The sequence below is a fragment of the Stenella coeruleoalba genome (assembly GCF_951394435.1).
Source record: "Stenella coeruleoalba genome assembly, chromosome: 19".
NCBI classification, from domain to species: domain Eukaryota; kingdom Metazoa; phylum Chordata; class Mammalia; order Artiodactyla; family Delphinidae; genus Stenella; species Stenella coeruleoalba.
Window position 1 is genome coordinate 1737108 of NC_137165.1, and position 21308 is coordinate 1758415.

At 65.1% G+C, this 21308-nt stretch overlaps 1 protein-coding gene across 3 annotated transcripts; it reads left to right on the plus strand.

Moving 5' to 3' along the window:
* The first annotated feature begins 5805 nt into the window (after nucleotides 1-5805).
* LLGL1 (LLGL scribble cell polarity complex component 1) lies at nucleotides 5806-21249 on the plus strand. 3 transcript variants are annotated; one of them, XM_079904384.1, is made up of 23 exons: nucleotides 5806-5952; nucleotides 9069-9166; nucleotides 11013-11094; nucleotides 11190-11320; nucleotides 12320-12478; nucleotides 12570-12732; nucleotides 12820-12955; nucleotides 13193-13247; nucleotides 13366-13520; nucleotides 13588-13811; nucleotides 13981-14048; nucleotides 15103-15256; nucleotides 15330-15434; nucleotides 15847-16139; nucleotides 16300-16447; nucleotides 16525-16678; nucleotides 18322-18617; nucleotides 18974-19238; nucleotides 19340-19454; nucleotides 19618-19724; nucleotides 19913-20033; nucleotides 20182-20269; nucleotides 20813-21249. In XM_079904384.1, exons 1-22 carry the CDS (start codon nucleotides 5872-5874, stop codon nucleotides 20258-20260), a joined length of 3189 nt encoding a protein of 1062 aa, XP_079760510.1. In that variant the 5' UTR covers nucleotides 5806-5871; the 3' UTR covers nucleotides 20261-20269; nucleotides 20813-21249. The 3 variants fall into 3 exon arrangements, with proteins under 3 accessions (XP_079760510.1, XP_079760509.1, XP_079760508.1); XM_079904383.1 differs by having other exon boundaries at nucleotides 12823-12955; nucleotides 19612-19724; nucleotides 20813-21247; XM_079904382.1 differs by having other exon boundaries at nucleotides 19612-19724; nucleotides 20813-21244.
* Nucleotides 21250-21308: the final 59 nt, after the last annotated feature.

Consider the following 21308-nt stretch of genomic DNA (forward strand, 5'->3'; position numbering starts at 1 on the left):
TGATTTGTGGCCGTGGAAACATTCCCTTCTGGCTGGTTCCAAGCACAGCCGCAGCGCCGTTATCACAGTGTCTCCACCACACAGATGCAGCCAGTGTAATGCAGAAGAACAGACAGGAGGGAAACAAAGTAAACCCGGAAGTGCTTAGTTCTGAACTTTACCTCTGTTTTCAGTGTAAGTTAGTTTTTAAACAATGGCTGTGTTTAACAGCCGGCTCACAAAGATTCTTAAATCCTGACAACTGGCAGTTGCAGGGCTTTGCGGAGAGGAGGATGTGGTCAGACTTAGTTAGGGTGAGAGCAGAGAAGGAGCGTGGCAGGCACGGCACCTGTAGAGATTAAGGGGCTCCAAACGGAGGGCCTGGGGTCCTCCAGCTGGGTGTCGGGGCGTTCCCTGGCGCACTCCCTCCGGTGCCCACAGTGCGGCAGCAGAGTCCCAGCGGAGAGTCCCCACTCACTCGGAGTGGGCGGGGCACAGCCCTCCCTTGGTTTAGATGGGGAGCTGAGGCCCCGGGGCAAGAACTTGGGTTCCCCACTGCTGCCACCCTGCTCAGCCAGGGCCCCCGGGTGAGCGGCCGTGCAGGGCCACCCAACTCGCCGGGCATAGTCCCCCGAGCCTTTGTGCTGCCAGTGCCCTCTGCCTTAGGCGGCTCCTGCTGGAAGCCACCTTGTGGGACAGGGCTGCCCTGGGCTCCGTGGACCGCAGGCTTCCCTCAGCACAGCCCAGGGAGTTCTGTGTGGCCCAGTGCTGCCACTGCAGGCTGGGAGACCAGGACCTGACTCCCTAACTCCCACCCTCTCTGGACTCATCGTGAGTGAGGCCCTTTACGATCTGTCTCATTTAATTCTCACCACAATCTCTAATACCTCCCTTGGGGCCCGGGCTCAAATCCTGACTCTGCCATGTACTAGCTGTGTGACTCTGGGCAGGTTACTTAAATCTCTCTGATCTTGGGTTCTTCCTCTGTAAGATAGGCGTAGAATGAAAGGAATGACTGGTGCCTGGTACAGATCAACTGCTCAGTGTTAATAAATGGTAGCAATTACTATTCACCCCCATCTTGCAGATGAGTAAACTGAGGCCCAGAAAGATGAAATGGCAGAGCAGGATTAGAACTTGCAGCCACAGAGACGAATGAAGCACAGAACCCCACCTTCCAGTAGGCCTCTGAGAATCTCCTGGATCCTCAAACCTGACACCCCTGCAGGGGGCTGGTGCATCCAAATCCCCAGGTCCTGTGACCCAGTGTGAGCCGAGAAAAGCACAGTTCAGACCCAGGCTCAGGGCAAGTGTCAGGCCTGGCAGCCCTGTATCTGGAGAGGGAGCTCTGGGCTGGAGGTCCAAAGACCCCTGTGTGGTCCCCCACGTGACCCTGGGCAGGTCACTTCTCTCTGAGCCTCAGGTTCCTCCCTTGTAAAACGAGGACAGGCTGGGTCTGCCCCAGCCTCCCGCTGCCTGGCCCCTTCCCTGAGGCCCAACACACTGCTCACCCTCTGTGGGCCCCAGAGCCCCTGCCCCTGCCCCTGCCCCTCCCCTATATGGGCCCTCAAAGCCACCATGCAGGATGAGGGCTCCGGTGCTCTCCCAGGCAGCCCCCACCCTGCTGGACCCCTCATCTCCTCCCACCCAGGCCCTGCCCGCCTGCCCCCAGCCCAGATTCCACTCCAGGAATCGCGGGGCCTGCCAGGCCCCCCGGAGCCGAGCCGCCAGGAAGAAGCTGCTTGTGTGGTTTGGGCAGCAGAGGAGGGTCGTGGCCTCAGCCAGGATCTGGGCCAGCTCCTGGAAGGCGGGGCCGTCTCCCTGGCCCAGGCTGTCCCGCCTTCCCTCCCACTCCCTGGCTGCCCCTACTCGGCCTCCCTGCGGGGCTTTCGCCCTTCTTCCCTCCTCTCCACAGGTGGCCTTGGGCCTTAGCTTCCGTTTCCTGTCTGTGAAGTGGGCTGTCCTTGTACCTACCTCCAAGGGTCACGGCCAGGTCCAGGCCGATAAAGCACAGATACAGCATCTGTGGGGCGCCTGCCTCTGAGGATGCCAGCCTGGCTCGGGGACACCCCTACTCTGCACCTGCCTCGCCACAAGCTTCAACCACCATTTCCTATGACCTCTGACTCCCAAACAATGTGGACTGTTGTTATTTGCGTTTTGTATTTTTAATGCTGTATTTCAAACACACTGAAAAATACTTGGGAAGCCACTCTACCACCCACACGTGTTAACAGTTTGTCGCATTTGCTTCTGACCTTTTTTTATTCATCTGTACATTATTTTTTAAACGTGTTGAGTACCTACCGTGTGCCAGGCACTGTTCTAGGCACTGGGGACACAGCAGTGAACAGCAGCATTAAAAACTGAGCCCTCGGGGAGCACATTCTCAAGCTGGAAGACAAGTAATGTACACAGAAGTCAGATGCACGGTGGGTGAGAAGAGGCAGGCAGAGAGGAACAGGCAACGAAGGCATCAGGAATCGAGAGGCCGGCGGGGGGGCTTACTTGAGCAAGTGTCGTGATGAGGTCAAGACCAAAAGGAGGGGAGGGATTTGGTTAAGTGAAAACCTGGGGGCAAAGCGTCCCAGCTAAGGAAATAGCCATTGCAGGGGTCCCAAGGCAGAGCCTGTCTGGTAGGTTTGAAGAATGGTGAGGCAGCTGGTTATGAGCCAGAGTCTAGGAATGGCTGGCTCACTAGGTACACAGCCTGCCAGGCCCTGGGCTCCACGCCTGTTTGGAATCATCTCATTTAGTCCTTACTGCATTTTACAGATGGGGAAACTGAGGCCCAAGGTGGACAAGTGGCTTACCTGAGGTCACCCAGCTAGCAAGGGGATGTCTTGGGATTTGAAGCCAGACCTGGGTCCCACCTCAGAGCTGGGCGAGGGCCCTGGGGTGGCCAAGGAGAAGGAGGAGGAGGAGGGTGTAGGGAGAGGCCACCCCACCCCGGAAATGCCGAGAAGGTAGCAGCCCATCCCTGGCCTGAGGCTGACCTGAGGCTGGGAGGCTGCAAGAGGGACCGGCTTTCCCTTTGAGTGCTGCTGACTCAGGCGCCCTCCTGCCCCCATCGTCCCCCCAACATCCAGGACAGGTGGGGGGCCGCCTGAGGTCACTGAAGACCTTGTGTCCATGCCCTTGCCTGGGCTCCCCAGAGCCTGTTTCCTGCTTTGAGCAATGAGCAGGCGTGGCCCTGTTGCCCTGTGACCATGGTAATCATACACCTGGGCCTGGGCTCACGGGGGAGGGGAAGCACAAGCAGTCCGTCCTTGGCGTCCCACACTCACCCCGTGCCATTCCTAACCCTGCCCCACGTGTGGATGGGCTGGGCCTATCTGCTCACGTCTCAGTTTACCCATTTAACCCCTTGAACCTGATCAGATGGGGCCAAGCTGGGGCCTTAGAGTCACCTGGGAAAAGACTGGTTTAAAATCCAGGCTCTGGGGCCCTACTCCATAGGCATTCGTACAGGTGTGGGGGGAGTTCTGACACTCTGAGAACCCCTGCTTGCCTGGGCCCCCCCTCTCCACCCCTTGCCCGCTCTACCGTTGAATTGCTCACCCATTACAGCCCAGCTTGAACTGCCCCCCTCCCTCCAGGGGCACCTACCCTGCGTCAGATGCCTCTTCTGGGCTCCCACCGCCCCCGGGTGTCCCCATCACAGCACAGCGAACTCCGGGTGGCTGTGGTCTCCACTCGGCTCTGTGCTCCCCTAGACTGTGAGCTGTGGGTGTGCGGTGGGGCAGGCATGGCTGCTTACTGCCTGCTGACTCGGTCCCCTTTCAAAGACAGAAGTGGAGACTGAGGAAGGGCAGGGACTTGCCCAGGGTGACAGAGAGGCAGAGCTCAAACAGCAATTAGCAAGAACACTAACGACAGCTGAGTCCCACACGGCACTTCCTGTCTGCCTGGCTGCGGTCTGGTCCAAGGGCTTTACAAGTGCTAATTCATCTCATCTTCGAAACGACCCTCTGAGGCAGGTACTAGGATTACCCACGTTTTTTTTTTTTAAACTTTATTTATTTATTTATTTATTTGCAGTACACGGGCCTCTCACTGTCGTGGCCTCTCCGGCGGTCGCAGAGCACAGGCTCCGGACGCGCAGGCTCAGCGGCCATGGCTCACGGGCTCAGCGGCCATGGCTCACGGGCCCAGCCGCTACGTGGCATGTGGGATCTTCCCGGACCGGGGCATGAACCCGTGTCCCCTGCATCGGCAGGCGGACTCCCAACCACTGTGCCACCAGGTAAGCCCCCCTACCCACGTTTTTACAGGTGAGGAAACCGAGACAGAGAGCTTAAGCATCTTGCTCCAGGCCGCACAACTTCTAAAGGCAAGGGACGGACTAGGGATGTGAATTAACACCTTCCTAACGTTTCCCCGTGTGAGGCCTTCGTTCTGCAGAAGAGGCCACTGGGGCTCAGGCTGTGAAAGTCAGCCATGGGTGGCAGGGCATGGACCAGAACCCAGGCTTCAGACCTGCTTGAGCTGCCTGTGCTGGGCATGGCATGGGCAGAGGCCGGAGGTGCCTGACCCTTCTCAGTGCAGTCAGCTCAGGCCCCTTGCCTGCGCCCACCTGTCTTAGCTTCCTCATCTAGAACCTCGGGGGCTTCCTCCCTCACAGAACTGTTGAGAGCACTTAATCAGCTGAAACCAGGAAAGGGATGTGATTGGTGCCTGCCACACCTGTAGACACTCATAAGCCTTGTTCTTATCTTCCTTCGTCTCACCTCCCTGCCCCTCTGCTCAGGCCTCTTCTAGATCCAGCCCCAACCCCAGGTAAGGGCTGAGCCGGGCTGACTGGGGGCGGGGGGGTGGTCAGGCCTGTGGCTTGGCAACTGCCTGGGGTCACAAGTCAGGTGCCTCCCTTGACACAGCTGGTGGGGTCTGGCCAGGCCTACCTGCCCCACCTAAGCTTCTGGGACCCTGAGCCCAGGGCAGCCTATTCTCGGTCTCGGAAGGAAAGGTTCAGCCTCCAGGCCACTGTCCAGATGAGAAAAGGAGGCCTGGGATGTGGGTGGGGACAGGCCATCGTCCCTCAGCGTGGAGGCGGTGCAGCTTTGCTTATACACCATTCCCTGCGTAGGGAGGCCCTCCCCCCATGTCGGAGAAGCCCGGATCCAATCTTGGGACCAAATGCCAGCTCCCCAGGAACGGCCTCTTCTCCCCACTGGGTCTCTGTCCCTCTCTTTAGCTGATGGCGCTCCTAAGAATCTCCCGTGCTGCCACCAGAGCTTTTTATGTCGGATCCTGAAGGATGTATATAGTTGTTCCCCAGGGGGCTGTGGGCGGAGGAGGGCAATCCTGACTGACCACCCAGCGGGACCAGGAGCGTGGCGTGGGCGGTGCTCTGGCGCGCTGGAGGATGGTCCAAGTGGTGTCCCGTGAAACTGGTCAAACATAATACAACTCGTCAATCACCGGGCCAATGGCGCAGATGGGGAAACTGAGGCCGGGGACCAGGGAGTCGCCCCTGTCAGAATTCTCCTGGCTTTCGGGACGGGGCTGCCTCATTACCTGAGTGTGCGCGTCGCTCGCTCATTGCAAGAAGGGAAAAGCCTCCTCCAAATGGGGGAACGCGCGCCTCGCCTCAAAAACTCGTTCCCAGTAGCCCACGCCAGAGCTCTGCTCGTGGACTACAAGTCCCGGGAGGCCCCGCGGCGCAGCGCACGCGCAGCGGGCGTGCTCGCGGGCGCCCACCGAGAGGCGGCAGGGGCGGGGCGGGCGGCGCGCGGGCCGCCCATTGGCCAGGAGGCACGTCCGTTGGGCGGGCCCGCCCCTTGCAGGACCCGCCCCACCGCGCCCGCGCCTGGCGCCCGCGCCTCAGGACCTGCGGGGCCGCGCGGCGCATCCTGCGGGCGGCGGCGGCGGCGGCGGGCGGCCGGGCGCAAGATGATGAAGTTTCGGTTCCGCAGACAGGGCGCCGACCCGCAGCGCGAGAAGCTCAAGCAGGAGCTCTTCGCCTTCCACAAGGTGCGGCGGCGGGCCGGGGGCGGCTGGCCGGGGGCGGGGACCGGGCCGGAGCCACGTCGGGCCGGGGGAGGGGTCGCACGCTGGGCCCGGCCGCCCCGCTCTGCTCTGCCCGAGCCGCGCGCCAGCCTCGCTCCGTCTCTGCTCTCCGCTCCCCTGCTTCTGTCTCCGCGCCTTGGACTCCGCCGGCCTCTCCCTGCGGGCCTCTCCGCCTCCGTGTGTCTCCGGGCGGCTCTCAACTCTCGCTCCGGCTCCCACTCTCTTGTCTCTTTATCTCTTTCTCGGGGACCCCTCGGCGCCCCTGCGCAGCCCTTGGGCCCGGTTTGTTTTGCTTTCGCACCCAGGCCGGTGGGGAGGGGTGCGGAGTGGAGGCAGATGTTGGGGGGTGGGGCTGGGAAATCCCTTCCCGGTTCCTCTCCTCCCTTCCCCCACCGCCCGGGGCTCCGGCTTGCGCTCTGCCCGGCATCGCCGGGGGCTCCAGCGGGGGATGCCTGGCCGTTTACTCAACTGCAGTTCGAATCGCGGGGCCTCAGTTTCCCTTGCTATGGAATAGGGCCACTGTCCTCCTTGCTGTGGGCTCTGTCACAGGGGCAGCCGACCCACCGCCTCTCCTGGAGCCAAGGCGGAGGTGGGGGCGGAGGGCTGCTCCTTCCTTTCTTTCCTGGGTAGGGCCAGAGGGGCCACGGGAAAGGGGCTGCCTTCAGCCCCGCCTCCCCTGCGCTGGTGTGTGGTTGAGAGAGGCCCCAGCCTGCCCCTTGCTAACTCTCCCCAGGGGTGTCACTTCTGGCCTCAATTTTACACCCAAGCCCTTTGATCGCAGGGCCCCTTGCTGCTCTTGGGGCCTAGAGTCATTATGCTCACACACCGGTGAGAAAATTGAGGTTTAGGGCTGACCACGTGCCCAAAGTCAGAGTGAGCTGGGGCACTTGGTCTTTGGGTCCCCTTGTCAGTGGGATCTGACTTTAGCCTTGAGGGCCAGGGGCTTCGGGAGGGGTGCTGTGGTCCCCACCTGGCTGCCCGGAGACTCGTCCAGGAGGAAGCTCTGGGGCGACCGGTCCCGCAGTGACCGAGGCTGGGTCACCTCTCAGGGTAGGCGGGGTTTTCCAGGTGGCGTAGGGGCTGCCAGGACCCTCAGACTTGGTGGCCAAGGGGCCCAGAGAGGAGGCTGGTGCCCAGGGGCTCTGAGGTGTCCCCCTTCCTGTGCTGAGTGGCCGAGGATGAGCCCCCTCGAGATGAGAGGACAGTGATGGTGGGGCAGGCGTAGTGCTCAGGTATCACTTCCTCAGCCAGGGAGTCGGGGTGTGAAGTGGGGACCTGAGACAGGTGGAAGGGAGGCTTGCTCCCCCTGGCTGGCGCCTGGTGGCAGAAGCTGGTCTCCCTGCCAAGGAGGGTGAGGCCCTGTTCTGAGTGGGCAGCAGTGGTGGGAGGGGGTGGTCTTGGGCAGAGGGTCACTAGAGAGGAGGGGCTGGTAGGTGATCACTAGAAAATAGGCCCAGATTCCCGAGTGGTGGGGCATGGGCAGGGGGTGGTGGTCCAGGGTGAACCTGGACTTTGGACTCAGTCTTGGGTCCAAATCCCAGCCCTGCCCACAAGTTGCCTGTGGCATGTCCACTCTATATCAGTTTAACGAATACCGCATCGGGGTGGGGCTGATGTACTAGTTGGGGAGATAGTGAGAAGCCGAAAGAAGAGAGGCAAGTGTGCGGCGTCCAGTGGTTTGGTTGGTGGTCAGTGCCGTGGGTGAAATCAGGCAGGTGAGGGTGTGGAGCGATGGCTGCTGGGCCAGCGCAGGGGGCCTCTGAGCAGTTGTCTTCTGAGCCGTGGGAAGGAGCCCACCGTGGAGAGTGCCGGGTGAAGCACGTTCCAGGTAGACGGACCGTAGATGCAGAGGTCCTAGTAGATTGGAGGAGGGCGGAAGACCATCGAGTGAGCTGGGGGCCGGTGGGAGGAGCCAGGTGGAGGGGACTTGGCCTTGACTCGGAGTGAGCTGGGAGCCCCCGAGGTCCTGAGCAGAGGAGTGGGCCGCCAGACTCGGTCAGGTCCAGTGTGGGCATGGCGGTGCCGGTGCTCCCCAGCCCACCCCAGTCAAGTGGGCTCAGCAGTGCCCATATGGGAAGCCGAGGCTTGGTCAGTGCTGTGACTCACCCAAGGCCAAGCCAGGTGCTCAGAGGGCTCAGTCCCTGCCCGGATGGCGTGAGGCTGGAGCCAGGCTGGGGCCACAGGCCTGGGGACCAGGGTTCCTTATAAAACTTGGGTCTTGCTGATGCAGTGGTCAGGGGGTACCAGCACCCACATGGGGTGTCCCACCTTGGTGTTGAGGGCAGGGGGCTGGGGGCCCAAGGGTGCAGGCTTCCCAGGGAGGGCCCCCAGCCAGGCCTCGGGGTTGACTAGGGGCTCCTTGGGTAGGTGGGGGGGGCGGCGAGCCAGGGCTGGTCTGCACTGGGACTGGCCCTGCCGGGAGCTGGGGACCTGGTAGGAGCCGTTGCATTGACACCCCCAGTGCACAAGCCCCCTGCCCACCATCCCAACCAGGGATGGGAAGGGAGTCACGTCTCCCAGTTTCCAGGTGGGAACCCAAGTCTGGCAGGTGCGTGACACCTTCGGGGCCGGGGCAGGAAGCTCCTTCTCTCTGGGCTCCAGTCTCCCTGTCTCTGGGGCTGGGGAGCAGCCCCGGGTCGGGGTGGCGCTCGAGAGCCTCTGCCTAGCTGGCCTTGGCTGCTGGCCTCTGACCACCCGTCAGAGCCTGTGTTGGGGGTTGCCTGGGACCACACCCCACTTCAGTCTGCCAGGAGGAGTGGGGTGCGGAGCCCTGCTCTGTGGGGCCGCGGGGTTCACTTCTGTGCCTGCGCCTCCTCTCGAGCCCCGTTCTATTTGTTTTCAGAACCCTGCGCACGGTGGGGTGGACCTGAGTGTAGAGAGGGACGGGGCCTCGACCGGGGGGCGGGGGGCCTCTGTGGCGGGGCCAGGGTTTCAGGCCCTTCCTCACCGGAGCTGTGATTACCCGTTTCGCAGCTGAGGGCACTGAGGCCCGGAGCATGGGTGCGAAGCAGTGGCAGAGCCTGGACGCTGCCTTGGGGTGGGTGGGCCGTGCCTGTGCCAATGCCCTCGTCTCCTTGCAGACCGTGGAGCATGGCTTCCCCAACCAGCCCAGCGCCCTGGCCTTTGACCCTGAGCTTCGCATCATGGCCATCGGCACCCGGTCTGGGGCTGTCAAGATGTATCCTTTGTGGGCCGCGGCCTTCGGAGCCCGTCAGAATGTCCTGGTTGCAGCTCCCCGTGTGCCGGGCCCCTGGGGCAGGGCCCCGGCTGGGAGGCCACGGGAGCTGCCCGGACCCTGGTGGAGGCTGGTGCAGCTGCTGCCCTGAGACGCCTCCTCACAGAGACGATGGGGCTCAGCTCGCGGTGGCCCCGGCTGCGCCGCGCTGCCTTTCAGCCAGCCAGTTACCTGGCAGTTACCATCCCAGCAGCTGTGACTGGGGAGGTGGGCCGGGGCTGGTTGCACACGGTCCCCAGCAAGGGTGGTGGGTGGGCCAGGGTCACGGCGGGCCTTGCCCTGGTGCCCGGGCACACACACGTGTGCCAGTGTGAAGACACGTGTGTCCAGCCGAGGCGCTGTGGCAGTACCAGGCTCGGCATGGTGGGCGCCGCGCGGCCCGCACCTGGACGCTCGCGCCACACAATGGGCCTGTGAGCCGCACAAAGGGGCATTTTCCGGCGAGCGCAGGGCGGGTGTGGGGGGAGGCGGGCAGCTGGACGCCTCCCTCCTGCCGTGGGGGATCCCAGCCCCGCTGCACGGGGGGAGCCCCTCAGGTGGGGCCCCAGGGGCAGGGTCTGGCCAGCCACTGCATGGTGGCACGGGGTCTCCCCACCCAGGGGCTGGGGGCACTGGCCAGGAAGTTGTGAGTTTGTCGACTCCAGGGAGAGCGGCTGGACCTGGGTGCCCCCACCTCCCGTGGGCCCCTGAGGCATCAGTGGGCACGCAGGGGCCGGTGCCCCGGCCGCCTGCCGAGGGGTCCCACTTCCTGGCCCGCTGCTTCTGCGTCTTACGGCACTGTCCTGCCCCGCGTGTGCTGTGGGCCCGGAGCCCCTTCCTCTGTGTCCCGGCGGAGTCTCTGCTGGTGGCACGGCCTTTCTCGTGCTCACAAAGGACAGGCAGGCAGACAGCCTCAGAGGGGGACGAGGCCCCCCACCCGTCCCAGACCATTCCGGCCTGAGTCCTGGGCTGGGAAACTGAGGCTGGCCACAGGGGCCGCGGCCCACCCCCCACCCCCCCACCCCCGGGTCTGGCCCCGTCTCCTTGGCGACCCTGGTTCCCTCCCAGTGCTCCTGCCCTGTTTTTTGTCCCCTTGTCTGTGTCCTCCCGGCTCCTGCAGGGAATCCCAACTCCAGCTCCAGGCAACGGCTCCTGCCTTGTCTCCAGGCAACGTCCCTGACCCCTGCCCAGTCCTCCCTCCTGGGGCCCCTCGGCCTGCCCGTCCACTGTGAAGCCTGGGGTTGCTGGGACTCTGGCGCTCACACTGGGCGCTGGAAGCAGGTCACCTAAGCTCTCCAAGCCTCCGTGGCCTCTCCCCTTGCAGTGGGGGCTGCCTGCCCCAGAAGGAGGTGGGGTTCCTGGCCTGCAGCTGGCATCGGCCTGTGGCCGAGCTTCCTGTGCCTGGCTTGGCATCTCCGCCTGTGTGATGCGGTGTGCGGGGCCGGCTCCTGTGCACACAGCCCGGAGAGGCTGACGCAGAGCCGTGAGCCGGGCCCGGGCCATGTGTGCGGGGGGCGCTTTTACCCTCACGTGCCCTGCGTCAGCCCCGCGAGGTGGGAGTGCAAGTCGCCAGCCCCTTTTACAGATGAGGAGGTGAAGGTCGTGCAGCAGCACTGACTTGCAGGACCGAGCGAGCCTGCGTGTCGAGTGGCGGTGCAAGACGGTGCTCCTTGCGGCGAGGAGCACCGTGGACTAGGGAGGCCCCTGGATAGGCAGGCCCATTGGATAGGGCCCTCAGAGTGGTCCTGGGAGGAGGAGGCGTGGTTTCCCAGCCTGTGCCTGCTTTCCGCCCTTGACCCGTCACCCTCAGCTACGGTGCCCCCGGCGTGGAGTTCACGGGCCTGCATCGAGACGCGGCCACCGTCACCCAGATGCACTTCCTGCCCGGCCAGGTGAGCCTCGGCCCTGCCACTGGCTCCCGTGAACCCCATTTCCGCCCCGCCCCCTGCCCCAGACCGGCTCAGTCTTGGTCTCACTCACCTGCCAGGGCCGCCTCCTGACCCTGCTGGACGACAGCAGCCTCCATCTTTGGGAGGTCGTCCACCACAACGGCTGCGCCCACCTGGAGGAAGCCCTCCACCACCAGCCACCCAGTCGCCCGGGCTTTGATGGTGCCAGGTACTGGGGGACTCGGCCAGGGATGGCTGCTGGATGTGGGGCGAGCCTGTGGAGGGGCAGGGGGACAGGAAGCCGCCCCGGGGCTGGGGTTCAGGGGGCACGTCTGATGGCCTGGCAGGCGTCAGGTGGGCATCCTGGTAGAGTCTGAGGTGAGCAGGGACAGTCTGTGCTCCAGGACCACTGGGGCCCCAGGAGACACGGGACGGGAGAGTGTGTCCAGAGCCCGGTGAGGGGCATTTGGGGCAGGAACTGACATCAGCACAGGTCCCCTGGGCCCTCAACTGGTGCGGGGCGATGGGCCACAGTGTGCCTGGGTGAAAGGGCGGGTCGGAGAAAGGAGGGTCCCGCTGGGCTGTGAGGTGCTGGCAGGTGCCCCAGGGGGGTGACAGCATGGGCTTGGACCCCTGGGGAGAGAGTACGGGGCCCCTTGGTTCCTGGCCCGGCAGCCCTTGTTGAAATGGCCAGCGCGGGTGAGTCCTTCAGGTTGCAAGGTGCCTGTGCAGCTCCGCGGGAGGCTCGTCCTGCTTGGGCTTGGACTGGGGCTAGATGACCCCTGCCTCCCCCCCGCCCCCGTGTCCAACCCTAACCCAGGATGGATTCCCGGGAAGCGATCCAGGGCCCTCCTGCAAGTCAGGGAGACATCCATGGGCTGGGGGCGGGGCTTCCTGAGTGGGGCTCAGGGGGCCGTGCGTCCTGAAGGTTCTGGTCCTGGCCCAGGTGGGGCTTGGTTCCTGCCTTCCCCTCTTGGTGGGTGGGAGGAGCTCAGGGGCCCTTCTCCAAGACCTGGGGACCTATTTTTATCCCTGTCCCTGCTGATGTCCTGATGAATAACCGAGCGAGCTAATTACGACGTCCGCAGCCACCACCGTGCCCTTTCTGGGGCTGTGGCGAGTGCAGAGGGGCTTTGGTGAGCTGATGGTAGCGGCTCAGCCCCCTCCACGCCCTCCTCAGCCGGCGGATGGGCTCCCGCCCTCACCCCCCTCCCCTCGGCCCCCACAGTGGCCTGCCCAGCCTCGCCCGCATCACTGTGGTCCTGCTGGTGGCTGCCGGTGACCTGGCAGCCCTGGGCACTGAGGGCGGAAGCGTCTTCTTCCTGGATGTTCCCACCCTGACGCTGCTTGAGGGGCAGACCCTTGGCCCGGACGAGGTTCTGCGAAGGTGAGAGGCCACCCGGCTTCCCTGCACCCCGTCCTCCGGGCGCGCTGCCACCGGCTCACCCCCCACGCCCCCCTCCCCTCTGCCCCCGCAGCGTGCCTGACGACTACCGGTGCGGGAAGGCCCTGGGCCCCGTGGAGTCTCTCCAGGGACACCTGCGGGACCCCACCAAGATCCTTATCGGCTACAGCCGAGGCCTGCTGGTCATCTGGAACCGGGCCGCGCGGTGTGCTGACCGCATCTTCCTAGGGAACCAGGTGTGTGGCGGAGGGGGGAGGCCGGCGGCTGTGCCGGGGCCTCAGCTCACAGCTGCTGCGCTCACGCCCGTCCACCCCGCCCCGCAGCAGCTGGAGAGTGTGTGCTGGGAGCGCAGCGGCCGCACGCTGGTCAGCTCGCACAGCGACGGCAGCTACGCCGTCTGGGCCACGGACGCCGGCGACTCCCCGACGACACAGCCCACCGTGGCCACCACGCCCTACGGTGAGTGCCGGGGAGGCCTGTGCGAGGTCGGCAGTGACCCTGAGCTCAGACTGGCCTTGGTGGGGGGCTTTGGGAGGACTTGTAGAAGGTGGCGGGGCTGAGCCCAGCCGCAAAGATGAGACCCCCCCGGGGCTGTCGGGCAGCGTGCCTTCCCTCGGGAGGTGGGAGCGTTGGAGGCAGGAGGAGAACGGAGAAGCGGCCGGGGCTCGGTGAGCCTGATGCTGTCCTACCCCCCAGGCCCCTTCCCCTGCAAAGCCATCAGCAAGATCCTGTGGCGAAACTGTGCGTCGGGGTAGGTGGTGCGCCGGGGCCACACCCGGCTGCGGGAGCGCAGGGCGGGGCTGGGGGAGGCTCTCCTGGTCCCCACGGGGCCCCTCCGGTGGCTCACGTGGCTCCTCCGCCCCGAGCAGCGAGCACTTCATCGTCTTCAGCGGTGGCATGCCCCGCGCCAGCTATGGCGACCGCCACTGCGTGAGTGTGCTCCAGGCCGAGACCCTGGTGACGCTGGACTTCACCTCCCGCGTCATCGACTTCTTCACGGTGCACAGCACGCGGCCCGAGGACGGTGCGTACCTGCCCTCCCACCCCGTGCCCGTGTGTCTGCGGCTGCACTCACCCACCCCGTCCCGCAGAGTTCGACGAGCCCCAGGCCCTGGCCGTGCTGCTCGAAGAGGAGCTGGTGGTGCTGGACCTGCAGACGCCCGGCTGGCCGGCCGTGCCCGCCCCATACCTGGCCCCGCTGCACTCGTCCGCCATCACCTGCTCGGCCCACGTTGCCAACGTCCCCGCCAAGCTGTGGGCCCGCATCGTGAGCGCTGGCGAGCAGCAGAACCCCCAGCCGGCCTCCGGTGCCTCGGTGTGTGCCCGGAGGAAGGGTGCTGCCTGGGCACGCGCCTGAGATGGGGGTGTGGCAGGTGTATGTGGGGAGCTCAGAGGGACTTTGTGCCCTGGATGCCACTCCTGGGGTGAGAGGAGGAAGATGCTTGTCCTGATCTTCTGCTTCCGTCTCTGTCTCCGTCTCTCAGAGCTGGCCTATCACCGGGGGCCGGAACCTGGCTCAGGAGCCGGCCCAGCGAGGGCTGCTGCTGACCGGGTAGGCGAACACGTGTCCCCGGCTCAGCCCAGTTGTGACGCGTGGTGTGAGTGTGTGTGTGTGGGCGAGCAGGGCCTGGCGCAGCCCGTGCGGGTGCGGGAGGGCCCATCCTGGGCCTGGTGGGAGCTGACCTGCTCGCTGACCAGGCCCGGCCCCTGGTGGGACCAGGTCATCCCCATTCCCGCAGGGTGCACTGGGGTGAAGCCTCTCTAGACTCTGGTTTAAGGCTCAGCCCTCCTTTTAGCCCGAAACTGGGCTCCACCCACTCAGCCTGCCCCGGGACTGGAAAATCTGGGCTGGCCCATGCCGAGCTGCACAGGGCAGGTGCCCGAGAGCCCAGCCTGGGCCTGGCGGGCGCTGACGTGCCCGGTGACTCGGGCCCTGACTTCCTGCCCAGCCCCTGCCATCCGCCTGTGCTGGGACCCTCGGGCCTCTGACTCCAGCGGCCCCTCTCCAGTGAGAACTCCTCACCGTGGCTTTCAGGACCTCCGGAGCCGTCCCACCCGGTCCCACGGCCTCACTCACCTCATGCCCTGGCTCTGGGCTCCCCCCACCACCCAGGCGCCGGTGACCTGGACTCTGCAGCTGTGTCCTGAGGCTGCACCCCAGTTTGGTCTGCTTCTCCCCCCTTTCCCTCTCTGCTTCCTCCCGGCCTCCCCAGGCTTCCTGCTGCTGCCCCTGCCCCAGCCGATCCCTCCGCTCTGTGACTGCCTCTCTGGTCACCTTTTCTGGAGGCTCCCCTGGGGGCAGAGCCTCCGTAGTCCTCTGTTCCCTGCGTCACCCGCCCCTCACCTCCTGCTCATCATTTCTGGTGATTATTTCCGCACCTTCTCACCCTCTTTGCAGGGAAGGGCCCAGCACCTGCTGTATGTGGCCTGGCATACAGTAGGCGCTCAGTATGTGTCCTGTACGGTTGGTACTTCCTGTTTGCTGTGTGCAGTGGGAGTCTAGTCAGTGTCTGGCTTAGGCACTTAGTGCCCAGTGCGTGGTCGCTGGATGACTGGAGGGGGCGGGGGCCTGGAGGACCTGGGACCTGACCTCACCTTCCCTGCAGGCACGAGGATGGCACTGTGCGGTTCTGGGACGCCTCCGGCGTGGCCCTGCGGCCGCTCTACAAGCTGAGCACCGCCGGCCTCTTTCAGACAGACTGCGAGCACGCCGACAGCCTGGCCCAGGCCGCCGAGGACGACTGGCCACCCTTCCGCAAGGTGGGCCCCTCCCCTGGCTCCGGGGAGCCTGGTCCGGGCTCTGCCCTGTGTCACCAGTCCTTCCACCCTGCAGGTGGGCTGCTTCGACCCCTACAGCGACGATCCACGTCTTGGCGTGCAGAAGGTGGCGCTCTGCAAGTACACCGCCCAGATGGTGGTGGCCGGCACCGCGGGCCAGGTAGGGCCAAGGCGGGCCAGGTAGGGCCAAGGCGCCCCCAGGGCTGCGGGTCTTGGGGGGCTTTCTGGAGGGTCTGGTGGGGTGGTAGAGGGACCGGAGCAGCAAAAACCCAGAGGTGGGAACGGGGCTCCAGGTGGGACCAGCCAGGGCTGTGGGGACCCACAGAGGCTTGGGGCTGGGGTGGGAGCACAGGTGTTAGATGAGCCCCGGGAGGGCAGGGCTGGCAGGTCCTGGTCGCCACCGTGTTGCTCAGTGAGGGCCCTGGTATACAGTGGGCGTCCAGTAAGTGTTTATTCAGAGGATGCACTGGAGACAATCCTGGGACCACCCTGGCAGAGGCATCGGAGGCTCGGGTGGGGCGTGGGTGGCCCCCTCTTTGTGCCGACCGCCCCATGCCCCCCCTGCCCCTCAGGTGCTGGTGCTGGAGTTAAGTGATGAGCCGTCGGATCAGGCGGTGGGCGTGGCCAGCGTGGACCTCCTCCAGGACCGTGAGGGCTTCACGTGGAAGGGCCACGAGCGGCTGAGCCCACGCACAGGGCCGCTGCCCTGGCCGGCCGGCTTCCAGCCCCGCGCACTGGTCCAGTGCCTGCCGCCGGCTGCTGTCACTGCCGTCACGCTCCACGCTGAGTGGGGCCTTGTGGCCTTTGGCACCAGCCACGGCTTCGGCCTCTTCGACTACCTGCGCAGGAGCCCCGTGCTGGCCAGGTGCGTGCGGGCCCCTCCCGAGGTTTGCTGGGGCGCAGGTGGGGGGTGCTTTCGAGCCTCACAGGAAGCACTGCTGGTGGAAGTTAGGCCCCCTGGTGGCTGGGCTCGAGGGCGGGCTTGGGGCTCGGGCTTCCCTGATGCCCGGCACTTGCGCCCCCAGGTGCACCCTGCACCCCAACGACTCCCTGGCCATGGAGGGGCCGCTGTCCCGCGTGAAGTCGCTCAAGAAGTCACTGCGCCAGTCCTTCCGGCGCATCCGCAAAAGCCGCGTCTCGGGCAAGAAGCGCTTGACTGCCGCCAGCAGCAAGGTGGGCCAGGCGGCTGGGCGGCCGGGTGGGGCGACAGGGGCGGGAAGACCGGGCTCCCGAGCCTCGTGCCCCTCAAGTTGCAGGAGGCCAACGCGCAGCTGGCGGAGCAGGCCGGCCCCCACGACGTGGAGGTGACGCCCGTGCAGCGCCGCATTGAGCCCCGCTCGGCCGATGACTCCCTCTCGGGCGTCGTGCGCTGCCTCTACTTCGCCGACACCTTCCTTCGCGACGGTGAGGCCGGGAGGGGTGTGCTGGGGAGGTGGCCCTGGGTGGTGTGGCCCGGATTCCGGTCAGCCGCCTGGGAAACGGGCGTGGAGTGGCGCCTTCCGGAAGGTTGGAAAGTGTTGCCTGCTGAGTGCTGGGCTGCGCTGGCAACAGGGTGCCCCGGGACAGCCCGACGGTGGGGTTGGTGAACGGAGACCCGAGTGGAGACGGGAGCCCGGGTCCTGGGGGGGTGTGTGTGCCGCAGCGCCGAGGCTGAGGTGGGCGTGTGTCAGGAGACCCCGGGCAGCGTGGCTGGAGCAGAGGACGGGCCCGGGAGGTGTGGGTTCCGGCTGCCTAGCCAAGGAGCTGGCTTTATATATAGTAAGGTTTTTTTTTTTAAATATAAATTTATTTATTTATTTATTTTTGGTTGCGTTCGGTCTTTGTTGCTGCGTGCGGGTTTTCTCTAGTTGCGGCGAGTGGGGGCTACTCTTCGTTGCAGTGCGTGGGCTTCTTATTGTGGTGGCTTCTCTTGTTGCGGAGCACGGGCTCTAGGCGCACGGGCTTCAGTAGTTGTGGCGTGCGGGCTCTAGAGCACAGGCTCAGTAGTTGTGGCGCACGGGCTTGGTTGCTCCGCGGCATGTGGGATCTTCCCGGACCAGGGCTCGAACCCGTGTCCCCTGCATTGGCAGGTGGATTCTTAACCACTGCACTACCAGGGAAGCCCGAGGAGCTGGCTTTGACCCCGAGCGGTTGGAGCCCCTGAGGGTCCTGCAGAGGGCAGTGATGCGGTCGGGTTTATGGACGGAGTTGCTGATTGGTTTAACTTGATGATGGGGCACATCTGTCGTGTCTCGGGGATTTTAAGTGAAAGCCCCTGTGTGAGCAGCTCAGTGTGCGTCTGGTGGACATCACCTACAGCCAGGGTTCCCGAGTCGCACGCCGTAGCATTGACGCTGAAGCTAGAGTCTTCCTGTCACACTCGGCCCACAGGCGGCTCTGTTCATCTCAGAAACGCCTTTTTGGGGTTGGGTCAGTGTCCAGCTAGTCTGCACGTGGCGCTGTCATTGATGCGTCTTTCCGTCTCCGTCGGGGAGGGGAGCCCCCACTCCTGGTGGTGTTTGTGGATCCTCCCACTGTCTGGATGCGGCAGCCCGGGGTTTTGGCTGGCCTGCTTCCAGTGTCCCCGAGAAGCCAGCTGGGCTTCGGCAAGCATGGCTTTGATTGCTCACTGATTTTTTGCTCCGGTTCCGCCCCCCACCGTGGTTGCTGCTGAGGTCACCAGTTCATCAAAGGTGCACAGTGGTGACTGCCTGGTCCATCCACGCCTGTGCGTTTTTAGCCGATTTTCCACTTCTTCCTGAGGGGGGGTCAGCTTGCACGGGATGGCAGGCTCGGTGTCTGCGGCAGGACCAGTGATGGACGTAGGGGAGTCGTGGCTCCGCGATGGGGCCGCATCCCCGGGATGCTGGGGGGGGCGGGTCTGAGAGGTCAGGGTCCAGTTTGACATCCCCGCGGAGGTGCCCTAGAGGTCACTCCTGCGCCTGCAGGAGGACTGGCCGAGGTCACCAGGGAGGTGTGGGCTGGAGAGAACCAGTTCGGGTCCCAGGGCATCGGGAGGGGCGGGGAGGGGAGGCGCGTGCCTGCCTCACCAGCCCATCGTCCCCCAGCGGCCCACCACGGCCCCACCATGTGGGCGGGCACCAACTCGGGCTCCGTGTTTGCCTATGCGCTGGAGGTGCCTGCGGCAGTGGCGAACAGTGACAGGCGGCCCGAGCGGGCAGTGGAGGCCGTGCTGGGCAAGGAGGTACAGCTGATGCACCGCGCACCCGTGGTGGCCGTGGCCGTGCTGGATGGACGCGGCCGCCCGCTGCCGGAGCCCTACGAGGCCTCAAGGGACCTGGCACAGGCGCCTGACATGCAGGGCGGCCACGCTGTGCTTATCGCATCTGAGGAGCAGTTCAAGGTGAGCTGACACAGAGACCCCTGGGGCTTCCGTCTCCTGGACACCGCCAGACCCTTGACGACGCTTGCCCGCCTACGCCCACTTGCTGAGACCTCCCGAGAGCCCCCAGCCGGCAGCGACGCCCCGGGGAACCCCGGGGGCCCCCAGGACCTCAACCGCCCCCCCCAGAGCTCCAGGTGTGGGGGGTCCCGGCCCCCTGCCCTTCCAACCGGCGGGACTGGCTCCACCACAGCGGGAGGGGCCTGGCAGGTTTCCGGGCAGAGAAGCGGGTGGGGCTGGAGAGCCGGGCTGGGTGGTGGCATGGGGGCGAGGACGGGCCAGGCTCTGCTCAGTGGCCATCCCCTGCCCGCCTCCAGGTGTTCACGCTGCCCAAAGTGAGCGCCAAGACCAAGTTCAAGCTGACGGCCCACGAGGGCTGCCGCGTGCGCAAGGTGGCCCTGGCCACCTTTGCCAGCGTGGCCTGCGAGGACTACGCCGAGACCTGCCTGGCCTGCCTCACCAACCTGGGCGACGTGCACGTGTTCTCGGTGCCTGGCCTGCGGCCCCAGGTGCACTATGCCTGCATCCGCAAGGAGGACATCAGTGGCATCGCTTCCTGCGTCTTCACACGACACGGCCAGGGTGAGGGCCCCGGACGGCAGGGGAGGGGCCGCTCACAGGGCTTCCGGAAGAGGGGGCAGGCCCTTCACTACGCTCTCTGCTCCCCTCCCACCCACCCCTAGGGTTCTACCTGATTTCCCCGTCGGAGTTCGAGCGCTTTTCCCTGAGCGCCCGGAACATCACGGAGCCGCTCTGCTCTCTGGACATCAGTTGGCCCCGTGATGCCATGCGTGCCAGGTGCGTGGAGGGGGTGGGGCCTGGAGCAAGGAGCAGGGTTGCCATCCCCGGTGTCACCCCTCTCTGGTCCCAGGGCTCAGGAGTGGGAGGGTGGGGGCCTGGCCCTCGAGCCATGAGGCACCTGCCCCTGGTCCCCAGCACAGACCCATCTCTGCAGCTACAGGCCCCAAGAGTCGCCCAAGCTGAGCCAGGCTAACGGGACCCCTGGCGTCGTCCTGGGTCCACAGAGCCGCAGCGGAAGCCCCGATCCCACCCGCAGCGAGGGAACTGGTGAGGAGGGAGGGTCTCTGCGGGATGCGGCCCCTGAGGGGGCTGGGGAAAGGGCATGCTGGGCACGAGAGGGTGGGGGTCCGTGTGCTGGTGCCGTGGTCCACTGTGCGCTGGACTCAGGACCAGGGCCCCAGGTGTGGAGGCTGCCCCGGGGCCCTGAGAAGGGCCTGATCACTTCCTCTCTGCAGACACCCCGGAGCTGCCTGAGGCCACGCTCTCACCCACGTCCGTTGACTCAGCCACCAGTGCCGACACGACGCTGGACACGACAGGGGACGTGACGGTGGAGGACGTGAAGGACTTCCTGGGGTGAGGAGGTGGCTGGCTCCACAGGAGGGGGTTGGTTGGCTCCCAGCCTCCCACCCCGCACCCTTCAGCCAGCCTCATATCCCAGCTGGGCACAGAAGGCCGCGGAGGGCCTGACCCCAGACCCGCTGACCGCTGCCCCTCCCCACAGCTCTTCGGAGGAATCTGAGAAGAACCTGCGGAACCTGTCAGAGGACGAGGCCCGAGCCTGCCCCATCCTGATTGGATGAGGCACTCAGGTGCGGGGCCCTGGTCCCCTCGGCGCGGCCTCAGCCCCCCACCCCCACCCCCCGGGTCTTGCACCCGAAACCCTGGCAGGCCCGGGGAGGTGTTTCCCCAGCAGGGCCGGCCCATCAGCCCCCAGATAACACGGCTGGTGTCTGGAACGAGACCAGGCCAAACCACCTAGGGGAACGGCAGCTTGGGGCTCAGATGGGTTTGGTCAGCCTGTTTCGCAGGTGAGATCACCCAGGTGTGCGAGATCAGGCGCTGCCCGAGGCTGACCGGCCCAGGCCCGAATCTGAGGCCGTAGGTCTGCCCCGCCCCCCGCCTCTCCCTGCACGGACGCTGTGGCTCCCTCTGTTGCTGGGGTCACCACTGCCCCCTCCAGGGCCACGCTTTGGTCTCAGGGGCCCAGATGTGGTCAGGGCTAAGGCCATCACTACAGGGCCCTTGCCCTCGTCCTGGACAGGAGACTGAGTGGTGGCACACGTGTGGCCAGGCCGCCTGCCCCCTTGGACCTCCCTGGCCTTTTGCCGATCCCTTTTTCCTTCATCCACCAGGAAAGCCAGAACTGCCAGGCCTGCCCTGTTCGGAGCTGGGACCCAGGACCCCGGCCCTTCATGTAGACCTGCACCTGCTAATCTCAGGCTCCAGCGGGACCTGCCCAGCCTGGCCCCGGAGGCCACCCGGGAGGTCAGGTGCCACAGGGGAGGGCAGCTGGGGCTCACAGCCCCGTCACCTCCCAGGCGACAACACCGTCCTTTCCCTCTCCTTTTGCAAAGAGTATTTTTCTAACGCCTGTGCCAGGCACCACAGTCATTTCTAAAACTATTTTGGTACGTGCTCCCGGGCCAGCACCCCCAAGCCCCCCCCCCCCCGCAGGCTGTGCACGAGAGTGTGTGTGTGTTTCTGACTGAGCTCCACCAGGAGTGTGTGTGTGTGTGTGTGTGTGTAGCGGGGGTCAGGATGGGTTTCCTTGTAGATTGTACCCTGGGTTTTTTTTTCCTGTCATTTTGTTAAAATTAGCAATTTTAATATTAAAAATACTGATTTTTA